The following is a 26,190-nucleotide window of genomic DNA, read 5'->3' on the forward strand; positions in this document are numbered from 1 at the left end:
GAAAATGAATCTTGATGTGAATGGAAGTGGAGAGGGAGTGGGAAAGGGGAGGGTTGTGGGTGGGAGGGACGTTATGGGGGGGAAGCCATTGTAATCCATAAGCCGTACTTTGGAAATTTATATTCATTAAATAAAAGTTAAAAAAAATAAATAAAAATGAAAATTAAATTTTAACTGAAAAAAAAATTCTGTCGTTTTTCAGAAGGATGGATGGAACTGGAGAACATTATGTTAAATGAAATCTGTCAGGTACAGAAAGCCAAATACCACATGTTCTCACCGCTATGTGGAAGCTAACATTGATATCAAAGAAGTAGAGAACGGGAGCAGCACTGTGACACTGCAGGTTAAGCCACCACCTGCAGTGCTGGCTAATGCACCTGGGAAAGCAGTAGCAGATGGCCCAAGTGCTTGGGCCCCTGAATCCACGTGGGAGACCTGGAAGAAGCTCAGCACCAGTTGTTGTGGCCATTTGGGGAGTGAACCAGTGGATGGAAGATATTTCTCTCTCTCTCTTCCTTTCAAATAAATCCATCTTAAAAAAAAATAGAGAATATAAGAGTGATAACCAGAGCCCATCAGCCCATATTCCAAATGATTCAGCAATGAGCCCAACTTGGTGGCAAGTATCGGCATGTAATTATTTCAGAAACCCTGAAGATCTTGACTTTGATAATAAGCCAGTGTTTGGGTTGCAATATACATCAAACAGGGCCCCTAGGTTCAGATTGTTGGGGTATCCAGTGTTGCTTGATCCAGAACTGCTTACTTTGAAGAACAGCATGTAATATCAGAAGTGATAAGCAATAGATTCCAACCTCTGAATGAACTAACATCTTCCAAAATCTCTTTTACCAACCAGGGCCTCCGTTAACGAGAAGCCTCTGTTAACCATGATATTGTCAAAATATTTAGCTTTATATATATATATATATACACACACACACACACACACACACACACACACATTAAAAATGCAGAGAAATCAAAATTATAGCATAGATTTATTCAAGGAAAAAGATTGATAAAGGAAATAGAAGAGGGAACTAAATCAGAAACACATCTTGGACTACTTAATATTCATTATAATCTCATCCACTTGAATTTCCATGTGTCTATGCAGTGTCCAGGAAAGTGACTCTTGGGCACACAGGAAGCTGTATCACCAACAGTAGCCTGTTATTTTCACTCTACTTCACAGTGTTATTAAATTTATCACCACGAGATTAAACTAAAAGGTTTATGGTTGTCCCTTGGTTAATGAAAACGTTAAATTAACCAGGAGTTACCACTCCCCACATGTCCCATTTCATGGGGATCTACTCCTACTGGCTGAACGCATTGGAGGATACCGAGAATCCAGGTGTTGGGCACCTACACTAAGTACCCTGGGTACAGCGACAGCAAGCCTCTTATTTTGAAGTAACTGCCCCTGGGTAGTCGGAACTATTGGTATAGGAGGAATCTTTCCAGTGGCTCTGGTAGACGTAGCTGGTAGATGACTTGATGGCATGCTCGGCCCAAGCACTTCCGGACACACAGGCGACAGAGCTGAGAAAGAGCAGGCGGTCCTGAGGAAGAGAATAAAAATGGTGTAAACCTCATGGTGGTGGAGAGGGCTTGACGGTGGAAGGGGGAGGGCAGAGCTCTAGACGAGTGAAACTCTAAAAACCGAAGACAGCCTGGATCTGTATAGGAGACGCAAACGGCAGAGCAAGCACAAAATACAGATGGGGACATCACCTGTTTAGTGGAACATACAAGGGTACTTCAAAAAGTTCAAGGAAATGGAATTAAAAGTATATTTTGGGGGCCGGTGCTGTGGTTCAGCGGGTTAAAGCCCCAGCCCACAGTGCCGGCATCCCATATGGGTTCCGGTTCGAGTCCCAGCTGCTCCACTTCCCATCCAGCTCTCTGCTATGGCCTGGGAAAGCAGTAGAAGATGGCCCAAGTCCTTGGGCCACTGCACCGTATTGGAGATGCAGAAGAAGTTCCTGGCTCCTGGCGTCAGATCGGCTCAGCTCCGGCTGTTGTGGTCATGTGGGGAGTGAACCAGTGGATGGAAGCTGTGGAAGATGGGGGTAGGAGGTGGTTTCACAAAATGAAACCGGGAGGGCAATGACCCTCCTCCCCAGCAGAAGTCGCTTCAGAAGGCTCAGGACTGGGACCCCATCATAGTGAAAGCGCAAGTGCTGGGGTTAGAGGGCTTGGTTAGACTCCTACGGGTACTTCTTAGTTGCTCTGTGATCCTCAGCAAGCCAGAATGCTTCACTTTTCCCTTTTGGGGCTGGCATAAACACCAGCTACTATAAAATTTAGGAATGCAGTGAGATTACTCTGTTTCAAATCTCACTCAGTGCCTGGCACATGGAAAGCTGACTAATTATCTCTGATCCTCTCCTGAGCACACAAATGATCAGTGTGTGCCCAGAAAACCTCTTACTGTATGGATATGACATGGTTCTCTTCTGAATTTGGGATATGAAACTTTGGAAGCTCCATGTTTCTCCTCTGGCACCTACAGGTGCTCTTACTGCCCATGGTGGACATGGGAGTGAGGCAATGCAGAATGCAGACCAACCTCCTCTTGGATCTGAAGAACAAGCAAGCAATCTCCCCCATTTGGTTGTATTTCTAAGCTATAAGGGAATTTCAAAAAAGTCCAGGGAAAAAGTGAATGAAAAAGTAAGTTTATTTTGGTGCAAAAAAGTTGGAAGTCCATGCATAATTTTTTCATAAAATGCAATTTCCATGAAGTTTTTGAAGATCTCTCACATGCATGAATTTCAATTTTTTTTTTGCACCAACACATCCTTATCTCTCCATTCCATTTTTCTACAAATTCCCTGGTGTTTCCTTACGCGTACTCTGTCCATTACCTCCCAGCTTTGTGAAGAAGAGTTATGGTTTGCTCATTCATGTGCTTAGGCCAGAATAGACATGGCCGTTCACCCTCGTCAGGGGGAAACCAAGGTGTGTGATTATCTCCCCATTAAGGAAAGCACACAGCTACAATCCAGTGTACGCGAACGCCCTTTAGTTATAAGTGAATAACCACAGCATGCCATCTCCTAGAAGATATCTCAGTGACGTCACGACTAGCCACTTCCTACGATAGCAACCACCCCGTGTAAAAGAGAAAAGGAAGACCTTAGGATGAGACAGGAGGGAGCTGGCAGTGTACTTACGGAAGAGATGCAGGCGCAAGAGCGCTTCTTACCTTCACGGAGCAGGAGTGCCTGCTCCACACCGCTTTTTGGAGCTGCCAGATCGAGTGCACTGTTGCCCTGTGCGTTTCTGAGTTTCACATTAGCCCCGTAGTCAGTTAGCAGGTGGATGACCTCCACATTGGACTGCCGTGCCGCAGCATGGAGGGGCGTGTCCAGCCATTGGCCATGGTCAACACTGGCTCCTTAAATAAAGCAGACAGCCATAATTCAACACCAAGTGGTAATGTAAAACACAATGAGCCTAAAACATAGTTATCATACATTAAGACATCTTAACTGCCAATATGTTTTTTTTAAGTTCATGAAAAATGGGATTGAAAGATGAGTTTATTGGTGCAAAAAAATTTTAAACTCATGCACAGGAGAGGTCTTCAAAAAATCATGGCAAGGGGCGGGCACAGTGCCGTAGCGGGTAAAGCCGCCGCCTGCAGCACCAGCATCTCATATGGGTGCCAGATCGAGTCCCAGCTGCTCCACTTGCAGTCTAGCTCTCTGCTGTGGCCTGGGAAAGCAGTGGAGGATGGCCCAAGTTCTTGGGCCCCTGCACCCACTTGGGAGACCTGGAAGAAGCTCCTGGCTCCTGGTTTCAGATCAGCGCAGCTCCAGCCATTGCAGCCAACTGGGGAGTGAACCAGCAGATGGAAGACCTCTCCCTCTCTCTCTCTCTCTCTCTCTCTCTCTCTGTGTGTGTGTAACTCTTTCATATAAATAAATAAATCTTTAAAAAAAAAACATGGCAAATGCAAATCATGAAAAAAAAACTACGCATGGTTTGAAATCTTTTTTTGCACCAGCTTATTCTTTCATTGCATTTTCTTGGACTTTTTGATGTACCCTCATATTTGACAAATCTTAGAAAATATATTGTTTAAGCCTACTAAGACTGTCTCAAAATGTTTTGGTGAGAAAAGTGAAGTTAGACATCTTTAATCATTTTAATTACTGCTTTCCCATATGTATTGTATGGCACACAAAATAAAATATCTGAAGCTCCTGTTACGTCATTATTTTGGATTTTGGGGGCAAAAGATAAAGCTAAATTTATTTAGTATTTATATTATTTGGGCTCAAAAAGATTTTTTAGGATGTATTTATTTATTTATTTGAAAGTCAGAGTTCCAGAGAGAGGGGGAGAGACAGAGACAGAGAAATCTTCCATTCAATTAGTTCACTCCCCAGCCAGGGCTGGGCCAGGCTAAAGCCAAGAGCCTCATCTGGGTCTCCCACGTGGGTTCAGGGGCCCAAACATTTGGGCCATCCTAGGCTGCTTTCCCAGGCCATTAGCAGGGAGCTGGATCAGAAGTGGAGCAGCCAGGACACGAACTGGCACCCATATGGGATGCCAGCATTGTAGGCAGATGCTTTACCCACTACACCACAATGCTGGCCCCTCAAAAAGATTTTTGAACTTATAGAGAACAGTAAATGAAAGGGAATAGGAAAGATAAAAACCTTCTTGGAGATAAGAATTCTGAACTAAAGATTCTTACTACAACCTCCACTTTTATGGCAGTAGCTAAGATTGCTGATTCTTTTACCAAATAATAATTTCAAGACAGTTTACCTTTCCTGGACTCTTGGTTTCTATCTGTGCCTTTTAGAATTAAAATATGACAAAATAACGTAGCAGGACAGGTGTAAAAAGCTGGAGGCAAATGTCTGTTGTTTTTACCATCTGGCATCTTCCTGGTAATCACACCTATATTTCTCTCCCAGGAACCGCCCTCTTAGGAGTCTCAGTCGTGTGTTACTAGAGATGCCTGATGACTTCAGGGAAGACAGAATGCAGGCCTAAGCCAATCAGTGTACTGTATTCCCTTGGCCAATGTGATTGGGTCATAGGTGGGCACGTGACTCAAAAAGAGCCAATGCTGTTATGTATGGATGAGGAGGGTTACAAGCACAGGTGTGGCTGACAGTCATCCTGAGACTACTACGGACAGCCACAGCAGGTAAATGGAGCCAACATCAAAGGAAGCAGGACTGAAAATTAAAAGTACTCATTTCTCTGCACAAGTTCTGTTGCCAGTGCTCAACCAATAAATGCTATCAGAATTTTTCCAGCCCAACAAGAACTTCATCTTTGAAGCCAAAGACAACCAAGACGGCTAGCAAGTTCTTCTCATGAAGAGGCTGTGGAAATTACCTAATTCCAGAAGCTTCTTCACACAGTCTACCCTCTGGTAAGTGCAGGCTACATACAGGGGTGTTCCCAGCTGAGGCACCTCTTGGTCAATGTTAACATTATTTGCCAGCAGAATCTCCATGCACTCTCTGTGACCTGATAGGACAGAAAATAATCTCATTCAAGGAAGGCACACATTGGGTTTTCATAGAACTACAGGGCTGCTTATCTGAAACGAGCTTTAAAAATACCCAAATCTCTTTTTGTAGTCGGAAAAAGTTGTTTCTTGTTTTCTTTTGGAATGCTTAGGTAGAAATCCCCAAAGTAAAAATCACTAAGAGGAGGAGCATGCCCGTGACTTTCCCACTTGAACACCTTCGTTCAGCTCCTGAGAGAACTCCGACTCCGTGCTCCAAGGAGCACAGTTGAAAACACTTTCTAGAATGAAGCTACCACTTCACAGATGGAGGCTATAGGACCCACAGGTGGAAACAATTCACCCTATTATTACCCTGAAAACCCAGTGCCCAAAATCAAGGCCCAGCCCCCTTTCCTGTCCATTACAAACATCTTCTCTTCTTGCCCTACGCATGTGAGATCGGGTGTATGCCTTGCAACCTTATTTTGGTTAGCCTGGACCACATGTAAGAATGACTAAAATGGCTAGGTTTAGAATATATTTAAACACGCGTTCATATTGAGTGGCTAAGAAGGACTATGCTAGCAAACATTCTCCTTTGTACATGAATGATTGGTTCAGGAGGGAATGCCTCTGAGATATTGATGGGAGCTTGGAAGATTTAAATGTTCCCTTAAATCTAACAAACATTTTCTGTATAGATAACATGAAAGTAAGCTCCATCTTATGCCTACAGGATTTATCATGAATTCTCAATGTAAGTAAGCATCAAAACATACAACCCAGGATTTTGTAGATTCTAATCATTTTTTCACATTGAGTAAATAGTATACCTGGATTATAGCACCAATATCTCAAGGTATTGACTCGGACCGTGACCCAGGTTGCTCACAGAGGTTTCAAGCTTAAGACCCCAGGGGTCGGCATTTGGCGCAGTGGTGGGCATGCTGCTTGGGACGCCCACAGCTCCTGTCTGAGTGCCTGGCTTGGAGTGCAGGCTGTGCTCCCGATGCAGCTTCCTACTCACACACACGCTGGGAGGCAGCGGGTGATGGCTCAAGTACTTGGGTCACCCATGGGAGTCCCAGATTGAGTTGTGGGCTCCTGCTTTTGCCCTGGCCCAGCCCAGGCTGTTGCAGTCATTTGGGGAGTGAACCAACAGATGGAAGATGTCCCTCTTGTCTGTCTCTGTCTCTTAGCCTTTCAAATACAGTGGAAAAGAAAAAAACTGTAATATTTCAGAAGTAATGTCCAATCAGTACTGAAAACTGCCTGAGAAATATGGAGCATGTAATAAATATTTTTGAAACAGTGTTGTATTTTTTAACAAGAAAAAACTAATTTGAGCTAAATTTAAGCATTCTCATGAAGCTTTAAAAATAACTCCATGAAAGTTAAGTGGCTGGGGCCAGAGCTGTGGTGCAGCGGGTTAAAGCCCTGGCCTGAAGCACTGGCATCCCATATGGGCGCCAGTTCAAGACCCAGCTGCTCCTCTTCTGATCCAGCTCTCTGCTATGGCCTGGGAAAGCAGTAGAAGATGGCCCAAGTCCTTGGGCCCCTGCACCCATGTGGGAGACCGGGAAGCTCCTGGCTCCTGGCTTCAGATCGGTGCAGCTCCAGCCATTGCGGCCAATTGGGGAGTGAACCAGCGGATGGAAGACCTCTCTCTCTCTCTCTGCCTTTCTTTCTCTCTCTGTGTAACTCTGACTTTCAAGTAAAATAAATAAATCTTTTAAAAAACAAAGAAAGTTAAGTGGCTAGTACTAATACAAGGGCACTTCACAAAGTTCATGGAAACCAAGGTAAAAAATTTATTTTCATGCAAAAACTTTTGAAATCCAGGCATAGTTTTTTTTCATAACATGCCTTTTCCATGAACTTTTGAAAACTCCTCATGTAACAGTAGTTAAAATAATGAATTGCTAATAATTCTTCCATTCTGTGGATATTAGTCCTTAACATGATTTTACAACACAGAAGAAAATGTAGACATGCACAAACTGTGTTTATAGTTAATAAGCATGCATGTTTTATAGGCACAGAGATACCAAAAGCTCCATATAGTCATCCAAGTACTACAGGATTACTTAAGTAAGTCAAACTGTTCCTCACATTTATCCATTTTTAAACATTTGGGTGGAAATGCAAATAGCATTAAGTTTTACTGAAATCATTATTTAAAATTTGAAAAAGACTTTTATATCATTTCCAAAGTAGTTCATTACTCTATAACTTAAAGGACTTGTTTGGGAAATGACCAATATCTATTATGAATCAATAAATACATTTAGGACATGAAAGATAAGTACATTGAAATTTGAGTCTTTGGTTGCATTTAAAGTAATCTACTGGAAAAAATTTACCAAGTAACATCTTTATTAACCTGGGGAGAATTTTTCCCTATTGCCTCTTGAAATAAAGACCTTTATCCCCACTTACACCAGCAAAGATCAGTGTATTTTTCATCTTGATATAAGAAAACAACTCCACTTGTAGTTATCACCAAAATGTTGCTCTTTGTGTTTGACCTTTGACAAACGGCATTGTCCTCTCTTAAAAAAAAAAAAAAGCTTTGAAAAAAATTGTTTTATTTATTTGGGAGGCAGAGAGAATGAGCGAGCTCCCATCTGCTGGCTCACTCCCCAAATGACCTCAGTGACTGGCTCTGGGTCAGGGCCAGAGCCAGGAACCTGAAACTTATTCCAGGTCTCCCACATGGGAAGCAGGAATTCAATGACTTGAGCCATCGCCTGCTGCCTCAAAGAGTCTGCATTAGCAGGAAGCTGGTGTCAGGAGTGGAGCCCGAGGTGCAGCACAGGCGCTCCCATACGGGACGTGGGCTTTCTAAGCAGCATCGGAGCTGCTACGCCAAACACCTGCTGTACCTTGTCCTTGCAAAGGCATCTTGTTCCTGTCTTGTCTATGCATATGCTTCTTAGATTCCTTAAACTTACTCTTTTCCTTCCTTTCTAAACCAACTAGCAACCTGGGAGTCTAGTTTCCAGTGCCTTTTTAAATTGGCAATTTTGTTTTAATAACTGCCACCTAGAAGTCGGGAAGTTCATCTTTACTATTCGGAGATAGTATCAGCTTCGGCTCTCAGACGCGTTCATGAATTAATTCTATGTTAGCGGCTGGTGCTTTATGGGCTTGGGGGAATGCCCTGCTTTTCTGTACTAAGGAAGGAGACACCTGCACAGCACAACGCATGGAAGTCACAATCACTGCCTTGGCTGCACCAGCTGCCACTGAAACACCAGCGACGAGGCTCAGGAAAGCCTGCTGAGAGACTGCTTGGGCGGTGGGACATCTCAGACTCAAGACTTCCCAGGCTGTAAGGTCTGTTTCATAAGATCGAGGCAAATTCAAATGATTGCTGTGGTTTTTTTTTTTTAAAAAAGATTGATTTATTTATCTGAAAGGCAGAGTTACAGAGAGGAGAGAGAAGGATAGAGAAGAGAGAGAGAGGGATGGGGGTGGGGAGAGAATCTTCCCTCTGCTGGTTCACTCCCTAAATGGCCGCAATGGCCGGAGCTGCGCCAATCCAAAGCCAGGAGCCAGGAGCTCCCTCTGGGTCTCCCATGTGGGTGCAGGGGCTCTAGCACTGGGGCCATCTTCTGCTTTCCCAGGCGCAGTAGCAGGGAGCTGGATTGGAAGAGGAGCAGCTGGGACATGAACTGGCACCACAGGGGGAGGCCCCCACTGTGAGATTTCTAAGCCAATTGTACTGGAAGGGTGAGGGGGACCCGGGCAGCCCTGGCAGGACTCACGCTAGTCTGATCCAAGCATAGTGGAGTGAGCCCATAGTGCCTGCTGTGCATCGTGGCGGCTCATTTACCTCTCTTCACTGCCTCATGGATGGGTGAAGCCAGGTGCAGCTCGAGCTGGGCCTTGGCTCCGAACTCCAGCAGCACGTTGACACATGCCGCACTGCCACTGCAACAAGCGTTGAAGAGGGGCGTGGCTCCATGAACCGTCACTCCATTGACCTAGTAATGGGCAAAGAGAGGCACAGAGGATTTGCTATTCCATTCTCACCATCTCCACGTGTGTATTCCTGTGCATCGGCCTGGTGAATGAGGGAGGAAACTCTGCCTTGTTACAGTATTATGACGCCTCACAAGGTCACTGTGTGCGTCAAGTGAGTTACTATATGTTAAACACTTAGAACATTGCCCAGTGAGCACTTAATTAACATTTGCAACAACAATTATTGCCATTTTGCATTTACACGGAGTTGCGTGATTCAGCTCGCTTATGGTCCCTGGCTGAACATCTCCTCAGCAACTCTACACAGTCCTAATGTCTTTCTTGCCATATGTTTTTTATCCGGTCTACCATAATTCATATAAATTGCATATGCCAGCTGTGACTGCTAAAGAGATCATGCAACTCAAAGGCACATGGAAAGCAGCCATCAACACGGTATCTCCAACCATCCTCGGCAACTTCCAGGGTTATGGGAGGCATCTTGGGGCATCAGCAACAGATTGGAGAGAACATCAGGGGACCAAGATATTCTGATGGGGCAGCTCTGATATGCTTGAAATAAGGGCTTTATGTCACACGGTTTTGCCTCAACCACTAAAGACAGATGCTTAGGATAATCAGGATTATAAATTTTCTTCCTTCAGAAACAAAAAAAAAATTGTCTCCAGGGTTCCAATAAAACCTCCACTAAATTGGAAAGATGGCAGTGACAGACAAGAACAATTTCTTTCCTTGTTCATTTCAGCAAACATTTATTGAGCACCTACTACATGGAAAACAAAGGCAAGATGACCGCTTCTCCTTGCGTAGGTTAGGTTGGATTCTGTTACGTAAGGCCAAAACAGAGAGAGGTGATTTCGACACAGTAAGAAAGGCTTATGGAGTTGTGATTTATTGGATGGAGAGATGGCAGAAACAGGATGACTCCCAGGCTGAGGGCCAGCGAGGCCAGGAGACTGTCTCACCTAGTCTCCGAGAGTGAGAAAACAAGAGGAGGAGCAGGTCCCACAGGGAAGAACATGATAAGCACAGTTTCAGATGCGTGGAGGTTGAGGTGCCAGGAGGTTCCCAGTTATGGGAACCCGCCTACTCACTGACCAGCTTTCTCTGTCTCCTTTTAGCATTCTGGTTGAAATATCAAGTGGTTCGATACAAACATATCGGATGTTCCCTTACAAAACTGCCAGACAGGGAACACACCTCGTTCTTTTCGTCTCCAATAAAACGCCTCCTCTCTGACCCGCCACTGTTCCCCATTTCCTGCCAGCAATCTGCCTGTGACTGCAGTCATCTAGATGGACAGGAAGTGGCCGTCACACAGCCTCACCCTCACGGTCACCCAGGAGCCGAGAGGGAACCCCAGCAGAGGAGCGCCACCTGACAAACGCCTGACCGCGGTGACGTCAGGAAAATCAGTTTGCGCAAGGAGATTTCTCCATTCAGTTCCACACGCAGAACCCAATGCAAAGGAAACCATCAGGTGCTTAAAGACGCTGCATCTGATAAAAACAAAGCAGTCAAGGACTGGACTAAATGGCAGAATTAGTAACAGAGCAATATCTGGCAATGAAATATGAGTGTCACTGGGATTTTGCGGTGTTGGTTCTGTAGTTTACTTTGATATCTGTACTGTAAGGGAGCACCTCAGTCCCTCTTTGAAGAGGTCAGCACGGAAGTTAAAAATAAGATTGAGTTTTTTCAATGTGTTATTTACTAAAAGCTCACTGAACTTGATAATTTTGCTCAACAGAAATTGTTGCTGGTTTAGGTGTTGAATTAAGAGTGTTTCTTATGGTTCCTTTCAACCTTGTTCTCTTCAATGATTTCCAATAAAGATGAACTGAAAGTTTGTTCACAAATGGTCAGGGGTGGTACTCACGTGTGCACCATTTTCCAATAAGGCTTTCGCACAGGCCACGTGACCGCCAAGACACGCCTCATGGAGGGAAGAGACCCGGTTAATTGTCACGAGGTTGACGTTGACGCCCTGCAATTTGGAAGGAAGAGGGTTAAACGCCGCCATTGGGACAGCGGTGAAAGCCGTGCTGTTCGGCATATTTGAGGGGTTTTCCATGCCTGGGGGACAGGAGGAGAGGTCTTGCCGGGGGAGCCTAAACACAGTGTGGGAGCCTCAAATTCATTATGCAACACAGGCTTATGTACTAGGGCCTGGATTGTCAAAACGCAGGACACAAGTCGCTCTTCTCCAAAGGCCAAGCAGGGAGGCAGCAATGAAGAAAGCAGACAGCAAGAAGATCTGGATACCAGAAGCACATTCGAATTTAAGTGGGAGCACTGTGGATTCTTGAATCTGGCTTGCGGCACAAGAAACGTCACAAATGAGTTAGCCTTTAACCAAAGCTTGAAGCATAAAAGGCTTCGGGTCGGGAAGGCAAAGAAAGGGTGGACCATTAGAAGGGGACGGAACACGCCGCTGCAGGCCCCAGCTGCCTGCGTGGATCCGACAGAGTCCTAATGGGGGCCGAAGAAGAAAGAAAGTGCTTGTCTTCTGGGAATGAGGCCCCTGTGCATGTTAGGCTTCCAGGGGCCCGGAGCCAACAGGTGTGCTGGTTTAGGAGAGACACCCAGGTCGCAGCCCGGAGCGTTGACTGCAGGGGCAAGAATGTGAGACAGAAGCAAGCAGAGCTGGGGAGACGGCTCCATGAGTCCCAGCCAGACCGGAAGGGGGCTGCTGCGGGTGTGAACAGCAGTGAGATGACGCATAAGCATCGGAGCCAGAGAAGAAGAGAAGGTAGACACGGGTCTGGAACAGAAGGATGACTGCTGACTGGGGAGCAGACAGCAAAGTAGACCGAGGTGCCAGGATGGCCGTGCTGGCCCCGGCCCTGGGACGTGACCGACCAGACCACTCATCACAGTCGCGGCTTCTCTGAACCCCATCATGTCTTTTCCCAGGTATGAACGTCACTGCACTGTCCTAGCACGTGCCCCCTCCCCGTACTGCCTTCCTCACCCAGAACGCCATGACAGATGGTGAGGTCAGCCTAGCTGCTAGACGACTCTGGCTTCATACCTTGACTTTCACAACTTGGCTCTGACCATTTCCCCACTCTTCCTCTTTCTATCCACAAAGGGATTTAGGTCCCTGGTCTGTCCTTCCCGGATGAGCCCTGCTTTTGGTTCCCTGCATTGTAACTGAGCTGCTGAAAGCTTCCAAAACCAAGTGCCAAGATCCTGAACCCCAAACCCTAACCTACATACACACCGTCCCCTGCCAGGTCTTCGGCTGTGGCCAGCAGCTGATACCCACCCCCGCCACTGTCTGTCCCTTCGTCCTGATGCCTGTGCCTGCTGTGTCCTGCCCATTTGCATCTCCTGAGCAGGATGTCTGGGTTGTAGAGCTGCGCTACATATTGCAAATCCTGTGTCTAATATATCTAGGAAAGACTTTTCCTGCTCCTTTTGCCTGTGGAGGTGTGCCTTCTAAGAAAACAAGATAAACAACAGGCTTGTCCACAAGGTGGCAGGAGTGTGCTTAGGAAAACACTCGCATGGGGGCAGAACCTCAGAAGCTTTGGAGTTTGGAGGACTGTAACGCTGGACAGGCCTGCAAGGTCATCCGAAGCCAGTTACTGCAATTGCACGAGATGATGGAGACACAGAAAGTTCAGATTCCAGGTAGGGCCAGTGACAGCGGGGCGGCATGACATCCAGGAGCAAGAGCAAGTTAGGACGGCTCCATTTCATCACCCTGTTGAAGCTAACATGCTTCGGAAAAACTAAGAATAAAGAAGGGCTAAATGCAACATGAGCATCCTGGATTGGCCCTTGGGACAGAAAAGTACACCAGAGGGAAAACGGGTGAAATCCCAATAGCCCACAGAGAAATTAATGGTATTGCACCAATGTTAGAGCTAACTTCTTACTTTTTTTTTTTTTTTTTTTTTTTGACAGGCAGAGTGGACAGTGAGAGAGAGAGACAGAGAGAAAGGTCTTCCTTTACCGTTGGTTCACCCTCCAATGGCTGCCGCGGCCAGCGCAGCGCACTGATCCGATGGCAGGAGCCAGGTACTTATCCTGGTCTCCCATGGGGTACAGGGCTCAAGTACTTGGGCCATCCTCCACTGCACTCCCTGGCCACAGCAGAGAGCTGGCCTGGAAGAGGGGCAACCGGGACAGAATCCAGCGCCCCGACCGGGACTAGAACCCGGTGTGCTGGTGCCATAAGGCGGAGGATTAGCCTAGTGAGCCGTGGTGCCGGCCTAACTTCTTAACTTTTGACTGATGCACCATGGCTCTGTAGGAAGCTAACATAGGGGGAGTTGGGTATAGGTTACATGGGAACTCCCTGTACTATCTTTGCAACGGCACTTTAAAATCGTCCTGAAACAAGAACTTTATTTTAAAATAGTTGTAAAACCAATCTCGAGGTGGGAGGCTGAGAGGAAGGATGCAGGTGCCAGACTTTTCATTGTGTACTTTTTTCGTAACATTTTGATTTTTGAACTGGGTGAATATGTTACATATTAAAAAGTCATGAAATCAGATGAAATGCAAAGTGTTTAAAATAAATCAGCAAATGATAAAATCAGGTGCAAAGTCCATTTGATCATTGTTTTCCTTTTGCCTCTACTTTCTTAAGAAGTGACCAACTATAGAGCAGAAAGTTTAAAAAAAAAAGCAGCAGCCATGTGCAAAACGATAAGGCACCCAGCTGTTTCAATTCAACACGGTAAGGAAGCCAGGTGATAGCTAGAATGTGAGAAAATGACATAATGACTCACCTCCTCTGTACACATGTAGATTCTAAAGTAAACAAAGCAAATGGAGCGTGTACAGTTTCCTTCATCCATTTCACAAATATTTACCAGGCCACCACTCCTTGCCCAAGGTGCTGAGGATACAGTCATAAAAACAAAGTAGCCTTAATAACTAAGACTTTCATAAATCTTCCCCAGGAGTAAGATGTATCCATGTGTTAACCGACTGTAACGCTTGTGCTTGAACTAGAGCATCATGGGGGTCGGCAGCCTCCAAGATGGCACCCAGTGACCCCTGCTTCCTGGTTCGGGCTCTCTTGAAAACTGCCTTCCCTTTCAGCGTGAACCGCACTTACTGACTCACATTGAGTGGGTAGAACACGGCACAAGTGACGAGACACCGCTTCAGAGATCAGATTTTTCAAAACCTGTCACTTCCTTCGTAGACCCTCTCTCGCACTCTCTCTGGGGGAAGCCAGCTGCCTGTCATGACTCAGCTCTGGAAGAGGCCCCTGTGGCCAGGAATCGGGGTTTGCCAACAACCGCTTGAGTGAGTTGGAAAGGAGGTCCTTGCGCACTTGAGTCGTGAGACGCCTGCAGCTGTGGCTGAGCCGCCACCACCCAGCTAAGCTGCTGCTCAGCCCACACAAACCTTGAGACTCTGCTTCTTGTTTTCAGCCACTACGCTTTGAAGGGCTCTGTTACGCAGTGCCAGCTGCTGAGTGCAGCTGCGGCACTGTCGTGGCTTCACACACACTGCGGGAGTTAGTGCAACATGCATTGCAGGGCATCGTGCATCCAGCCTCCCAGGCAAACTTCCCATGAAGGAAGCTCCAGAAAGGAAGGGAGGGGAGCGGGTAGGAAATGAGGCAGTGCGCTGGGGGAGGAGAGGGAGAAGAAAGCTACAGCGAGGCAAAGGAGCACGCAGACGCCTAGAACGGCAGTGCTAGGAGACAGAGGGGGCCAGCCAGACCTCTGCTGCCCCCGCAACCAACACAGAGTGATGCTTCATTACAGCACAAGCACCGTGAGTCAAGTCTTCCGTTTACTTACTTGTGCAATTAAAGTTTTAAGGGCCAGTAAGCGCCCCTGGGCCGCAGCTTCATGAAGTGGGGATCGATCAGCCCAGCAGTCTGAAACACAAATCAAGTTCAGGGTCAAGGTCTGGACACTTCTTCCTGCAGCCCCATCCTGCTCCCCAGCCACTGTGAGAAGAAGCTGGGGGAAGAGGAGAGAAACAGGTACCTGCATGAGGCTCTCTCATCAGCCACTTTCAGGGTGACAAGCTACTGAACCTAAGTCCATTAGTGTGGTGGTATGTGCAGAGGGGCAGTCAATCTGACTTAGCAATAGATTTAGTCCAAATAGTGCCCAGTGATGCCAATAGCTCCAAGTAAGGCAAAAGGACGAACAAAACAGGTCGATGAGCTGCCACATTTTCATCCTTCCCTGGCCTCCCACCCACACAGCAAAGGCTCAGTAGCCTGTGTGCTACGAAGGAGACTCTGAGGGACCAGGAAAATGGTCTTTGCTGAAATTCCTTTGGGAACTGTCTCATAATGACTTGTATCTACTGTACTGCAAATATCAGTTTCCAGATGACATAATCCTCCAAAATTTTTCCTTATGCCACCTTGTTGTAGGAAGTTTAGTGTGATGGCTGAGCATGAGCTCAGTGGAGCCCGACTGTCTAGGTTCAAGGCCCGCCTTGACCACACACTCCGTTCAAATCAGCAAGCTGTCCAACTCATTTGAACCTCAATGTATTTATCTAGAGAACGGGAATGTGGCCGTCTAGTATTTGGTAAGTGCTTTCATCTCTAAGTAGGCCAATAAAATCCATCCACGATGTCAGGTGCGTGAGACCATTTATGATTCATGGGTAGAGACGTGATAGGACAGTACTCCAGGAACAGCCTGGAAACAACCATCGAGTGTCTTTTTCTTATAATTGCTTATCTATAACCAAGAACAACCAGCTTAAATGAGCATTTAAAGGGCCAATGTCATAGCATAACGGGTTAAGCTGCTGCCTGCAGCACTGGCATCCTATATGAGTGCCTGTTTGTGTCCTGGCTGTTCCACTTCTGATCCAGCTCCCTGCTAATGGCCTGGGAAGTGGCAGAAGATGGCCCAAGTTCTTAGTCTCCTGCACCGACATGTGAGACCTGGAGGAAGCTCTGGGCTCCTGGCTTTGGCCTACCCCAGCCCTGGCCTTTGTGGACATCTGGGTAGTAAACCAGTGGATGGAAAATAGATCTCCCCCTCTCTCTCTTCCTCTCTCTCTTGTCGCTCCCCGTCTTCGTGGAGGAACGACACAGGACCCTGCGTTGTTCTTTTGTCTGCTCGGCCCTTCCCGGGTTTGCTGCTGGTTCTTCCCGGGTTGGCTACTGTCCCTTCCACCTCCGTGGAAGGGCGGTTCCCCCTGGCCACTTTCCCCACTTCCACAGGGGAGCGGCACACCACCGGCTGGCTCTCTCGGGGGCTGCACAGGTGTTCCTTCAGATAGATGTTCCCCTTAGATGTTTCTCGTGCATGTTGTCTCTCTCCTCCTTTATAGTCCTCTTCCACCAATCCCAACTCTGCTACCCACACGCCGAGTACGCTGCTCTCCTCCAATCAGGAGCAGGTCCTACAGTTTATTGGTTGAACTGGAGGCAGCTGTGTAGAAGCTGTTTTCTCCTCTCCCAGCGCCATATTGTGGGAGAGCAGATGCATAGAATAAGTCTTAATTCCAGTAACTTAGTCTAGTCCGAGTTGCTCCCAGTTGCTCCCCACACTCTCTCTCCCTGTCTTTCCTTCTTTCTCTTTAACTCTTTCAAATAAATAAATCTTTTTTTAAAATGAGCATTTAAGAAGTAAACCTCTATTAAACATGCCAACGGGCAATCAGTTGTTTTGCAGGAAAATCTATTCTAGTTTGCAAAATGTGGACATTTTCCAAATCATGGCTGTGCTTTTCATACATGGGCTAGAATATAATGCAGTCTGGATTTAACACAAGGCACTGCTCTGAAGCGACCACTTCTAGATGAGTCTAATGGTGCTGAAAACTTTGGTTTCCCAGACCTGCAAATTTGGCATAACAAAATACCACCGAAGATGGGATTGTGTGAAAGTGAAATAATTCAAGGCCTCAAGGAAGAGAAACAAGGTTATAAACACTTCAATAAACATTTTTTGTATGTTGGAACTTACTGTACCTCTGAAACCATTTGGGTTATCAAAATGAGAAAAGCTAGAATAAGTTCCAAAGAATTGGACTGATATTTTTTAAAAGATTTATTTGAAAGTCAGAGTTACACAGAGAGAGAAGGAGAGGCGCAGAGATAGAGAGAGAGAGAGAGAGAGAGGTTTTCCATCCACTGGTTCACTCCCCAATTGGCTGCAATGGCCAGATCTGCGCCAATCCAAAGCCAGGAGCTTCTTCTAGGTCTCCCATGTGGGTGCAGGGGCCCAAGGACTTGGGCCATCTTCTACTCAGTGACATGAATAAAGGTCTAAACATAGTGAAGAGAAAACACTTTCCCATAATGGAATGCCATCTTGGAAATGTAGAAGAAATAAGAGCTGTTGTGGTGTAATGGGCTAAGCTACCACTTATGACACCAGCACCCATTATGCGCACTGGTTCGAGTCCTGGCTGCTCCACTTCTGAGCCACCTTCCTGCTAATGGCCTAAGAAAGCATTAGAGGATCACCCAAGACCTTGGGCCCCTGCACCCCCATGGGAGATTCAGATGAAGCTCCTGGCTTCAGCCTGGCTCAACCCCTGCTAATGTGGTCATTTGGGGAGTGAACCAGCATATGGGAGATATCTCCTTCTCTCTCTCTGTAACTGTACCTGTCAAATAAAATTTAAAAAAGAAAGAAATGTAGAAGAAATAGTAGAGCTAGCCTCAGCTTATCTCCCCAGAAAATCACTAGTTATATGGGGAACAGGGATAATTTTACAGTGGAACACGATGGTAGAAACCACTTTACCCAGGTGATCACAGTTCACATCAGCAATTCTGGAACAACTTGGCCCCGTGTGTCATCTGATGAATGCCACAAGTGACATTATGTGCCAATAAAGGGAACACAGTGAGAAGAACACGCCACTGCTTCTGTGAGATTCCTGCCCCAAATGCATAACCTAAATGTGATCATGAGGACACCGTGCACCAGCCATTGTACAAAATAACTGGCCTGTAGCCAGTTCAAGGAAACACTGGGGAACTGGTCCAGGTTGAAGGGGATTGGCAAGACACAGCATCTAAAGGCAACACCTGAGCCTCGATGAGATCCTTTTGCTATCAAGGCTGTCATTAGGACAGCAGGCTAAACGTGACTGGGTTTAGGCTAAACGTGACTGAGCAAAGAGAACTGGGAATTGTTGGTACCATTCCTGTAACCTTTCTGTTGGTCGAAACGAATTCCAAAATAAAAGGTAAAAAAAAAAAAAATAGATGAAATCATTTGAGATTCCCTACTCCTGATACAAATCGGTAATGCTTTTATAACAAAGAAAAACAAATAAAAAAAACTTTTTCACATGAACATATACTGTGTTTATATCTCCATTTGTTCCCGAGTCAGTTAAAAAGTGATGAGTGGACTATTTTTAAATCTCTTGGGATGTTTTTAATTTGCGTAAGCTGCCAATGATGAGATAATATTTGCATATAACCCTCAATTAGTCAGCCTTGGTTTTCCTCTAGTGCATCTCCATCCCATTCAAGATGCAGTGTGCTTGAGGCTCGTTACCCTCCTGCCCGATCGTCTTGGCAGCGAACGCAGGCTAGGAGCTGTCTTTACTCACGACTGGCAGTAACTCAGCACCGTGATGGATGGAAGAAGCACATCGACAGGGTGGCTTTGCTCCTGTTGCTCTACCAGCAAGGGACCGACCTGAGTCTCCTGAACGTAACACAGGCCCAGCAGCCCTAAGTCAAGCAGCGGATATCCAAAGTCATCTAAAATCTACAATCTGAAAGAGAGCTGACCAGATGCCACAAGTGGTAAATTCCACACCACGCACAACATTCTTAGAAATATTGTACAAACTTACCTTCAGGCTATCTGGATAAAGTATGTATGAAACATGAGAGAAGTTCACGTTCAGACTGGCATCCCAGTCCCAAGCTATCTCATTATGTGTATACGAACAGTCCGAAATCCACAAGGATCTGAAATCTGATAAGGGTATCCCGATACTCAACCTGTATGACTATTCGATTCAAGAATAAAAGCAGGCCGGCGCCGCGGCTCACTAGGCTAATCCTCCGCTTTGCGGCGCCGGCACACCGGGTTCTAGTCCCGGTCGGGGCGCCGGATTCTGTCCCGGCTGCCCCTCTTCCAGGCCAGCCCTCTGCTGTGGCCCGGGAGTGCAGTGGAGGATGGCCCAGGTGCTTGGGCCCTGCACCCCATGGGAGACCAGGAGAAGCACCTGGCTCCTGCCTTCGGATCAGCGCGGTGCACCGACCGGCCATTGGAGGGTGAACCAACGGCAAAGGAAGACCTTTCTCTCTGTCTCTCTCTCTCACTGTCCACTCTGCCTGTCAAAAGAAAAAAAAAAAAGAATAAAAGCAACACTGAAGTGGTAATTTGCTCTGCAGAGTTAACATGTGATAGCAACATGAAGCAGCTCCAGGGTTTCTAAACCTCATCGGCAAGGCTGCTGTGCCGACTCCCTTCCCCGCGGGAGGGCCGAACCTTAACCACACCTTGGCCCTTTCTCCAACTCGCCAGTAACTTTCTGCAGCTCGCCAGCCCAGGGAGACCCGGTCCGGGCACACAACAACATGGGTACAGCCCCCAAGCCTAGTGCTGCGGAGGAATGAAAGAAACGAGACACAGAACACACACCGTGTGTTTCCGCTTCTCTGAACACAGGACAAACTCACCTTCGGCGTTAGGAGCCAGCAGCAACCTGAGGTGGGGCGGAAGCTGACTGGAGGGGGTCACAGAGGGGGCCATGCTCTTGGGTGCTGCTTCCTGACTGTGCTCACTGCGAAAATCGAGCCAGCTGCTCACTTAGCATTTATGCGCTTTTCTGGATTTGGGGCATTCTTGCCTAGAGTTCCCAATCAAACTGCAACCACTGCTCCTCCTCACAGCCCCACACCTCTCCCCGTCCGGGCCCAGCAGGCAGCTGGGGGTGAGGAACAGCTTGTTCTCCACCCGCCTCCGCCTCCTGCCTCTGGGCGCCAGGTCCTCTGGTGCCTTGAGGGCAGGGAAGATGGCTTCCCAGGTACCTGGAACCCGAGGCCAGCCCTGCTCACCCGGCCTCCACGGCAGGCCTCATGCTGGGTCACCAGAGTCACTCCCAAGCACCTTTCCTACCGTGGGCCAGCAACGAAGCAACCTCTCCCGTCCCCAGCTCCTACCTCACGCTTCGGAAGTCACAGTGACCAGAGTGTGGCGCCATCTTCCATGGCAACAAGGAGGCGGGTCTAAGGGTTGCCCTGGTCTTGCTCCGGGGGCCTCTGCTTTCAGCTGTCTCTTCCCTGAGTTCTAAGTTGTCTGGGAGTGCCTCCTCTCAGGCACCCCTCACAGAAGCTTGTATTTTTCCTGGAGCCCCATTCCCCAGCTTCCAAGAGAGGAGGCAAGGGCCTTGCTTCCTGAGAACACCCCAGAACGCACGGCAACCACTGGGTACCACATGAACAGGTTTCATGGCTGGCAAGTGCCAGAAGTAGGCCTGAAACCCAAGTCTGGGGAACTCCAAAACACACCTCATTCTGGTTGGAAGATGTGTTGCTTTCTACATTCTGCCCATCCCCGTGGTAGATTTGCTCACCTTAGGGCTTTGTATCTCTCAACAGCACAAAGAACTCCATACCTTAGCCGTAGAAAGCAAAAGCAGCTTTGTTTCCCAACTGGAAATCAAATCACTCTCTTTGCAGCCCCACAGGATCTCCCGAGGTGGTCATGCAGAACCCTCCTCCAGAAACCTCACCACGGAAGGGCTCTCGGGCTTTTCTATTCTTGCTCCCAGCACAGTCTCCACCTCTTATATTCTCATTTTGTAAGTCAGAGCTAATTGTGAGAAGCGAAGGGGACAAGTTCTTTTGGCAGTTCAGGAGTTTTTCCATCCCTTTCAGGAAACATGCAAGTAAGCTCCCTGAATAGTGAGTGCAGAAGCAGAAGCCACTCTCTCTCCCCAGGCAATGTATTTTTAGTTCCCTGGCATGCTGCCTGTGTCACAGGGCTGCAAACACACTAGGAAGACGCTTTACTCTACAAATATGTTTGCCTGATCCTGATTAGGTGTGTGGAAAATGCTCAACTTTTTCATTTTCCCCCTTTACATTCATCTCTACTTCTCAGACTCTTTGAATAACAATTTCACAACAACTTCTCAAACCATATATTTCAACAACAAAACTGGTTCAGATGGGATATGGTTGTCTAAACCCCAAGTGTTAAGAGAAAAATCAAGTATTAATTTTTAATTTTTTTTGTTTTACAATTTTGAGCCTTCTAATTTCAACAAGTCTTTGGGATTACTGATTATTTCAAAAGACCACCTAACTAGTTATAATCCTTGGTATACATTGAATGATCTTTATTCTTATTCAAGTTCTGAAATCCTAACAACTTCTCTGGTAGCATTTATCAAAGAACACAAAATGCATAAAGAGCTTCAGTTTTGAACCAGAATGTAAGCAAGAATCTAGAAGAATTCATAATGTTTTAAGTATACTAAAGGTAATAAGGGAAAAATAGAACAAATTGACTGGGATATCCAACATATTATAAGAAGACTGGGTTAAAATTATATCCTCTAACATCCAGTTCTGGTCAGGACATGAAACTCAGTCAATGAACTGTGTTAGATACAATGTCCTGCTCTAGTGTGTGAGAAAGGAGGCTGAGCTGAAGGTGGGAAGGCAAGGAACTGGCTGTTCCAACTCGGGAACAGCAGGCACCTAGATACATAACCAGTTACTCAAGGGATGGTCAGGCCAAGGTTTGAGCAAACATTCAGCACACCTAAATAAGAGCAGAGGCTAGGTAGACACTGGGCAAGAATGGAAACGAAGGCAGGAAAATCTTAGTCTAACAGGACAAGAAAAAGGAGTCAGGATGATGAGTTAGGCAGAGACATGCTGTCAAATCAAGGTCACTCCCTTGAATTTAGAACAAGGACGAGTGATTTCCAACTTAACACTTAGAACTAACCTTTTAGTTTAAAATAGCTATTATTTGGAAGAACAGGATACTATAGTTTTGCAACCTCTCATCTGCAATTCAATGTCCCCCAAATTCTGAAAACCAAGCTTTCCCTCAGGTGTCATGCAAACTCCTTTGGCAGCGAAGTGTAGCCAGGACTCAGGTTAAGCAACTTTTTTAGTTGGATTTTCCCTTAGTGTGAATATTTAAATATAGGCTGAAGAAAGATCAAAATGTTTGATTATGGAAGGCAGCTCCGGCCCCGGTGGGAGTGCTGCGTGGTACACAGCATGCATACTGTGTAATCTTTCTACATCCAAAAGCTCCTCAATTCAAAAGCATGTCTGGCTCAAGGGCTGTGCATAACAGGTTACCAAATTATATCTACACTTTACTTTCACCAACTTTGATGACCATGTCATGGTACTAAATCTAGCTTAGTAATTAAATTAGCAAAGGTTGAAAAATCATGCAACAAACATGTGTCTCAGGTAAACTATAGTACCTACAGAAATATCGACAAGCTAAAGGTGGGAGCTGGTGCTCTAGAAACAATGTCATGGGCCAAAGACACACACACACACACACACACACACACACAAAATGTTTGACAAAATACACAGAGAAGATTGAAAATTCAGAGCTACAAGGGTATTACATGAAGTCTATGGGAAAGTGGAATTAAAAGAAGGTTGTGGGGTTGGTGCCGTGGCGTAGCCATCCTGTGGCATGGACTACCCATATGGGCACTGGTTCAAGTCCCGGCTGTTCCACTTCCAATCCAGCTCTCTGCTATGCCCTGGGAAAGCAGTGGAAGATGGCCCAAGTCCTTGGGCCCCTGCAACCATGTGGGACACCTGCAAGAAGCTCCAGGCTCCTGGCTTTGGATAGGCCTAGCTCCAACTGTTGTGGCCACTGGGGGAGTAGACTGGTGGATGGAGGACTCTCTCTCTCTCTGCCTCTGTAACTCCACCTTTCAAATAATAAATCTTAAAAAAAAAAAAAAACACAAGATTTTTGGGGCACAAGAAATTTTGAAGTTGTCTATATGAAGGCTCTTCAAAAAAATTATGCATGAATTACCAAGTTTTTGAAAACCAGCCATAATTTAATTCTGATGAGTTATCTACAAATGTAATAGTCAAAACCACAAAGAAATAACAAATAATGTATTCTAGATGAAATTCCAAGAATAATTTAAAAAACTTTCCAAAAGAATCTACAAAAACCTGATATTTAATAAATGATGTGATGCTGGGTGGCACTTCCCAGAGCGCTGGGACCCACGAAAGTCTACAGTCTGCCCTGGCTGAGCTTTTCACTCCCCTCCCTTTGCTTTTGACATTGCTGACGATGTTGACAAGAATGGGGTATGCTAGCAGAATCAAGGAATTTAACCTTGGGCGGAGAATTTTCTAAGTCAATGAACTAACTCACTGATTAAATGTCACCTATTTTCCCAGCAAACATTTGTCTGACCAATAAACAGTAAAAGTTATTTCTTGTTTAACACTTTCACAACATTTTTCTTGATATTTTTAAGACATCTAGCTTTAAATATGTAATATACGACTGCTAGCGGTCTCAGAAGACAAAATGACTGTTACAATTGCATAAAAACTACTGGCTCTGACCATATTATTATAGAAAGACTCATTAGCCAAATCTGGTGTGGGGATGCATGTATATGTATACACACATATATACATAGGAAGGAAATTAAACTGAGAAATTAACACACTTTCTCATCCCTGACTCTTATTAACAGTAACTGCAAAAATGTTCTTGACCTTATAACACCATGTTACTTGCAGATTAAGCAAATACTATCCTAGGAACTTGCACAAGTAATGATATGAACATTTGAGCAAAAGAATGAATGAATTCTATTTAAGAGACTTGTATTCTGGCTCTAGACTTAAGTTCAAACCATACTTATGTGGATTTTGACTATCACAAAGCCTTTGTAAGAGCGTACTAAAAGACCACAGAGACAGAAATAATGCACAGGAGTGACAGGAGAAAACATTCATAACACACCCTTGCTGACACTGACTTTGTTGGATTTTAATTAATTTAACCCATGAGCATGATGTATCTGTGAGAACATCAAAGCCACTGCTGAAAATTTCAGGAAACGTCTGCCCAAATTTATAAGTTAAATTACAAAATAGCTTTTCAAATCATGCTTAAAGTGAAACTAAAGAGAAGCATTAATTTATTTCAGCCAAAGTAACATACCTCCCTGAAATGTGTGACAAATGTAATCCCCAAAGGAAATCTCTTTCCACAGTCCTGGCCTTCTGACACTTTCTGAAACTTCAAAATTCTTCTCTTTTCCCTCAGTTAATTGAAGCATTCTGATGCTTTGTCTTTGGAGGTCTTACTGCTTTGGGTAAGACCACTCTATCTAGTGTCTTCCAAGTCTTCTAGTGTATTGGAATCGCATAGCATAAGTCTATTTTGAAAGAGAATCCTGGATGCAAATTGAAATGGATACTAGATAAAGAATGATGTAATCCTGGAACTCCTCTGAACACTAAAAATACATAAGGAAATTATGAAGTCTGTTTATGAATAAATACTTAATAAAGTGACAATCTCAGCAGTGATAGGGATATCTGATTCAGTTAGTTTTGTAGAATCTCAGTACAATTAAAGCGAATCATTTTCCTGAAAGAAACTGCGACAAAGCTCTACAAAGCATGAGACTTTAAAATGTTTATCCAAATCCGGGCATTTCATATTGTAATAACCTGTGTTTGTAGTGTTTTGCCTGGTGTCACTGGCAAATGGGCTTAGAGGTGTTTTTTTCTGACAGTGACAGTGCTTAATTCCAATTGCGAATGACAGCACAAAATATATATATATAGCATGCCACGTCTGCTGCTTTAGATCAAATTTACCAATAACTATTTCCTGAGGAAATGTATTCTTGCTACAATACTCTTCATCATTAAAAGTTTGGTTTAAAATATGAAAGAAAAGAAAATAATGCTATATATGTCATTCCTTGGGCCAGAAGAAATGAGATTTCTCAGAACAGTCTTAGAAAGCCACTACTCTACGTACCTCTCAAACAGTGACTGCTAATAGATCTACTCACTTGCAAAAAGGAAAGCTGAAAATCCTTCACAAGTTGGTGCAGGTAACACCCTTTGCCACTTTAAATGACAGAGCATTTTCAAAACTACCCAGTAAAAACCAAAGTCTAAATAAAATCTGCCTTCTAGAAATAATATTCCTATGAATTATCTAGGAGGGTTTTCTTTTAAGAATTGGGAGCAAATTCATGTATTTTACCTGAAATTCCACCATAGATCTCTTCTGCTATCCTAGCCGCTTCTTTTCTATTTCCTTTGACGATATAGAAATGGGTGAGGAGAGCCAAAAAAACTTTAATTAGAAGCTTGAAGAAAAAAAAGGTAGCAAACATTGTAAGAAAAATGTTTTTAAAGCCATAGAAAACAGGACCATCTTCCATTTTGGCTTATGCTCCGTACAGGTTCCTAGGACTGTAAAATTTCCCTGAGTTATAAGTAGTATCATATGACATCTATTTTAAACCTTCTAGCACTCGCTGCTCCTGTTACCAAGAACTCAGTTTGTAGGTTCTAACCTAACTGTGATTTGGTGACTGCATGTGCTGACATCCATGGTAAATGTTAACCAAACTAAAGAAACTTCCTTCTAACCAGAAACACCCAGTAGTTCTAGAACTATATTACTCAGCACTAGCTAACAAACCAGATTTGTGTCTGACACTTTTTACTCCCAATCTCCAATTTTTGCTACATTAATTTCGAAGGCAAAGTTGAAAAGATG

General features: G+C 45.3%; 1 protein-coding gene across 6 annotated transcripts; it reads right to left on the reverse strand.

The window, feature by feature from the left end:
• Positions 1 to 985: 985 nt before the first annotated feature.
• Positions 986 to 26,057, reverse strand: ASB11 (ankyrin repeat and SOCS box containing 11). 6 transcript variants are annotated; one of them, XM_070067265.1, is made up of 8 exons: positions 21,032 to 21,361; positions 20,094 to 20,197; positions 15,259 to 15,338; positions 11,364 to 11,471; positions 9,333 to 9,483; positions 5,377 to 5,511; positions 3,221 to 3,412; positions 986 to 1,571 (listed from the first exon to the last, which is right to left on the reverse strand). In XM_070067265.1, the coding sequence occupies exons 2-8, from the start codon at positions 20,164 to 20,166 to the stop codon at positions 1,447 to 1,449; spliced, it is 864 nt and encodes a 287-aa protein (XP_069923366.1). In that variant the 5' UTR covers positions 20,167 to 20,197; positions 21,032 to 21,361; the 3' UTR covers positions 986 to 1,446. The 6 variants fall into 6 exon arrangements, with proteins under 6 accessions (XP_069923366.1, XP_069923367.1, XP_002720042.1 ...); XM_070067266.1 differs by having other exon boundaries at positions 20,990 to 21,361; XM_002719996.5 differs by lacking the exons at positions 20,094 to 20,197; positions 21,032 to 21,361 and adding an exon at positions 25,669 to 26,057.
• Between the last annotated feature and the right edge of the window lie 133 nt (positions 26,058 to 26,190).

The sequence above is a fragment of the Oryctolagus cuniculus genome, chromosome X (genome assembly GCF_964237555.1).
Source record: "Oryctolagus cuniculus chromosome X, mOryCun1.1, whole genome shotgun sequence".
Classification (NCBI taxonomy): domain Eukaryota; kingdom Metazoa; phylum Chordata; class Mammalia; order Lagomorpha; family Leporidae; genus Oryctolagus; species Oryctolagus cuniculus.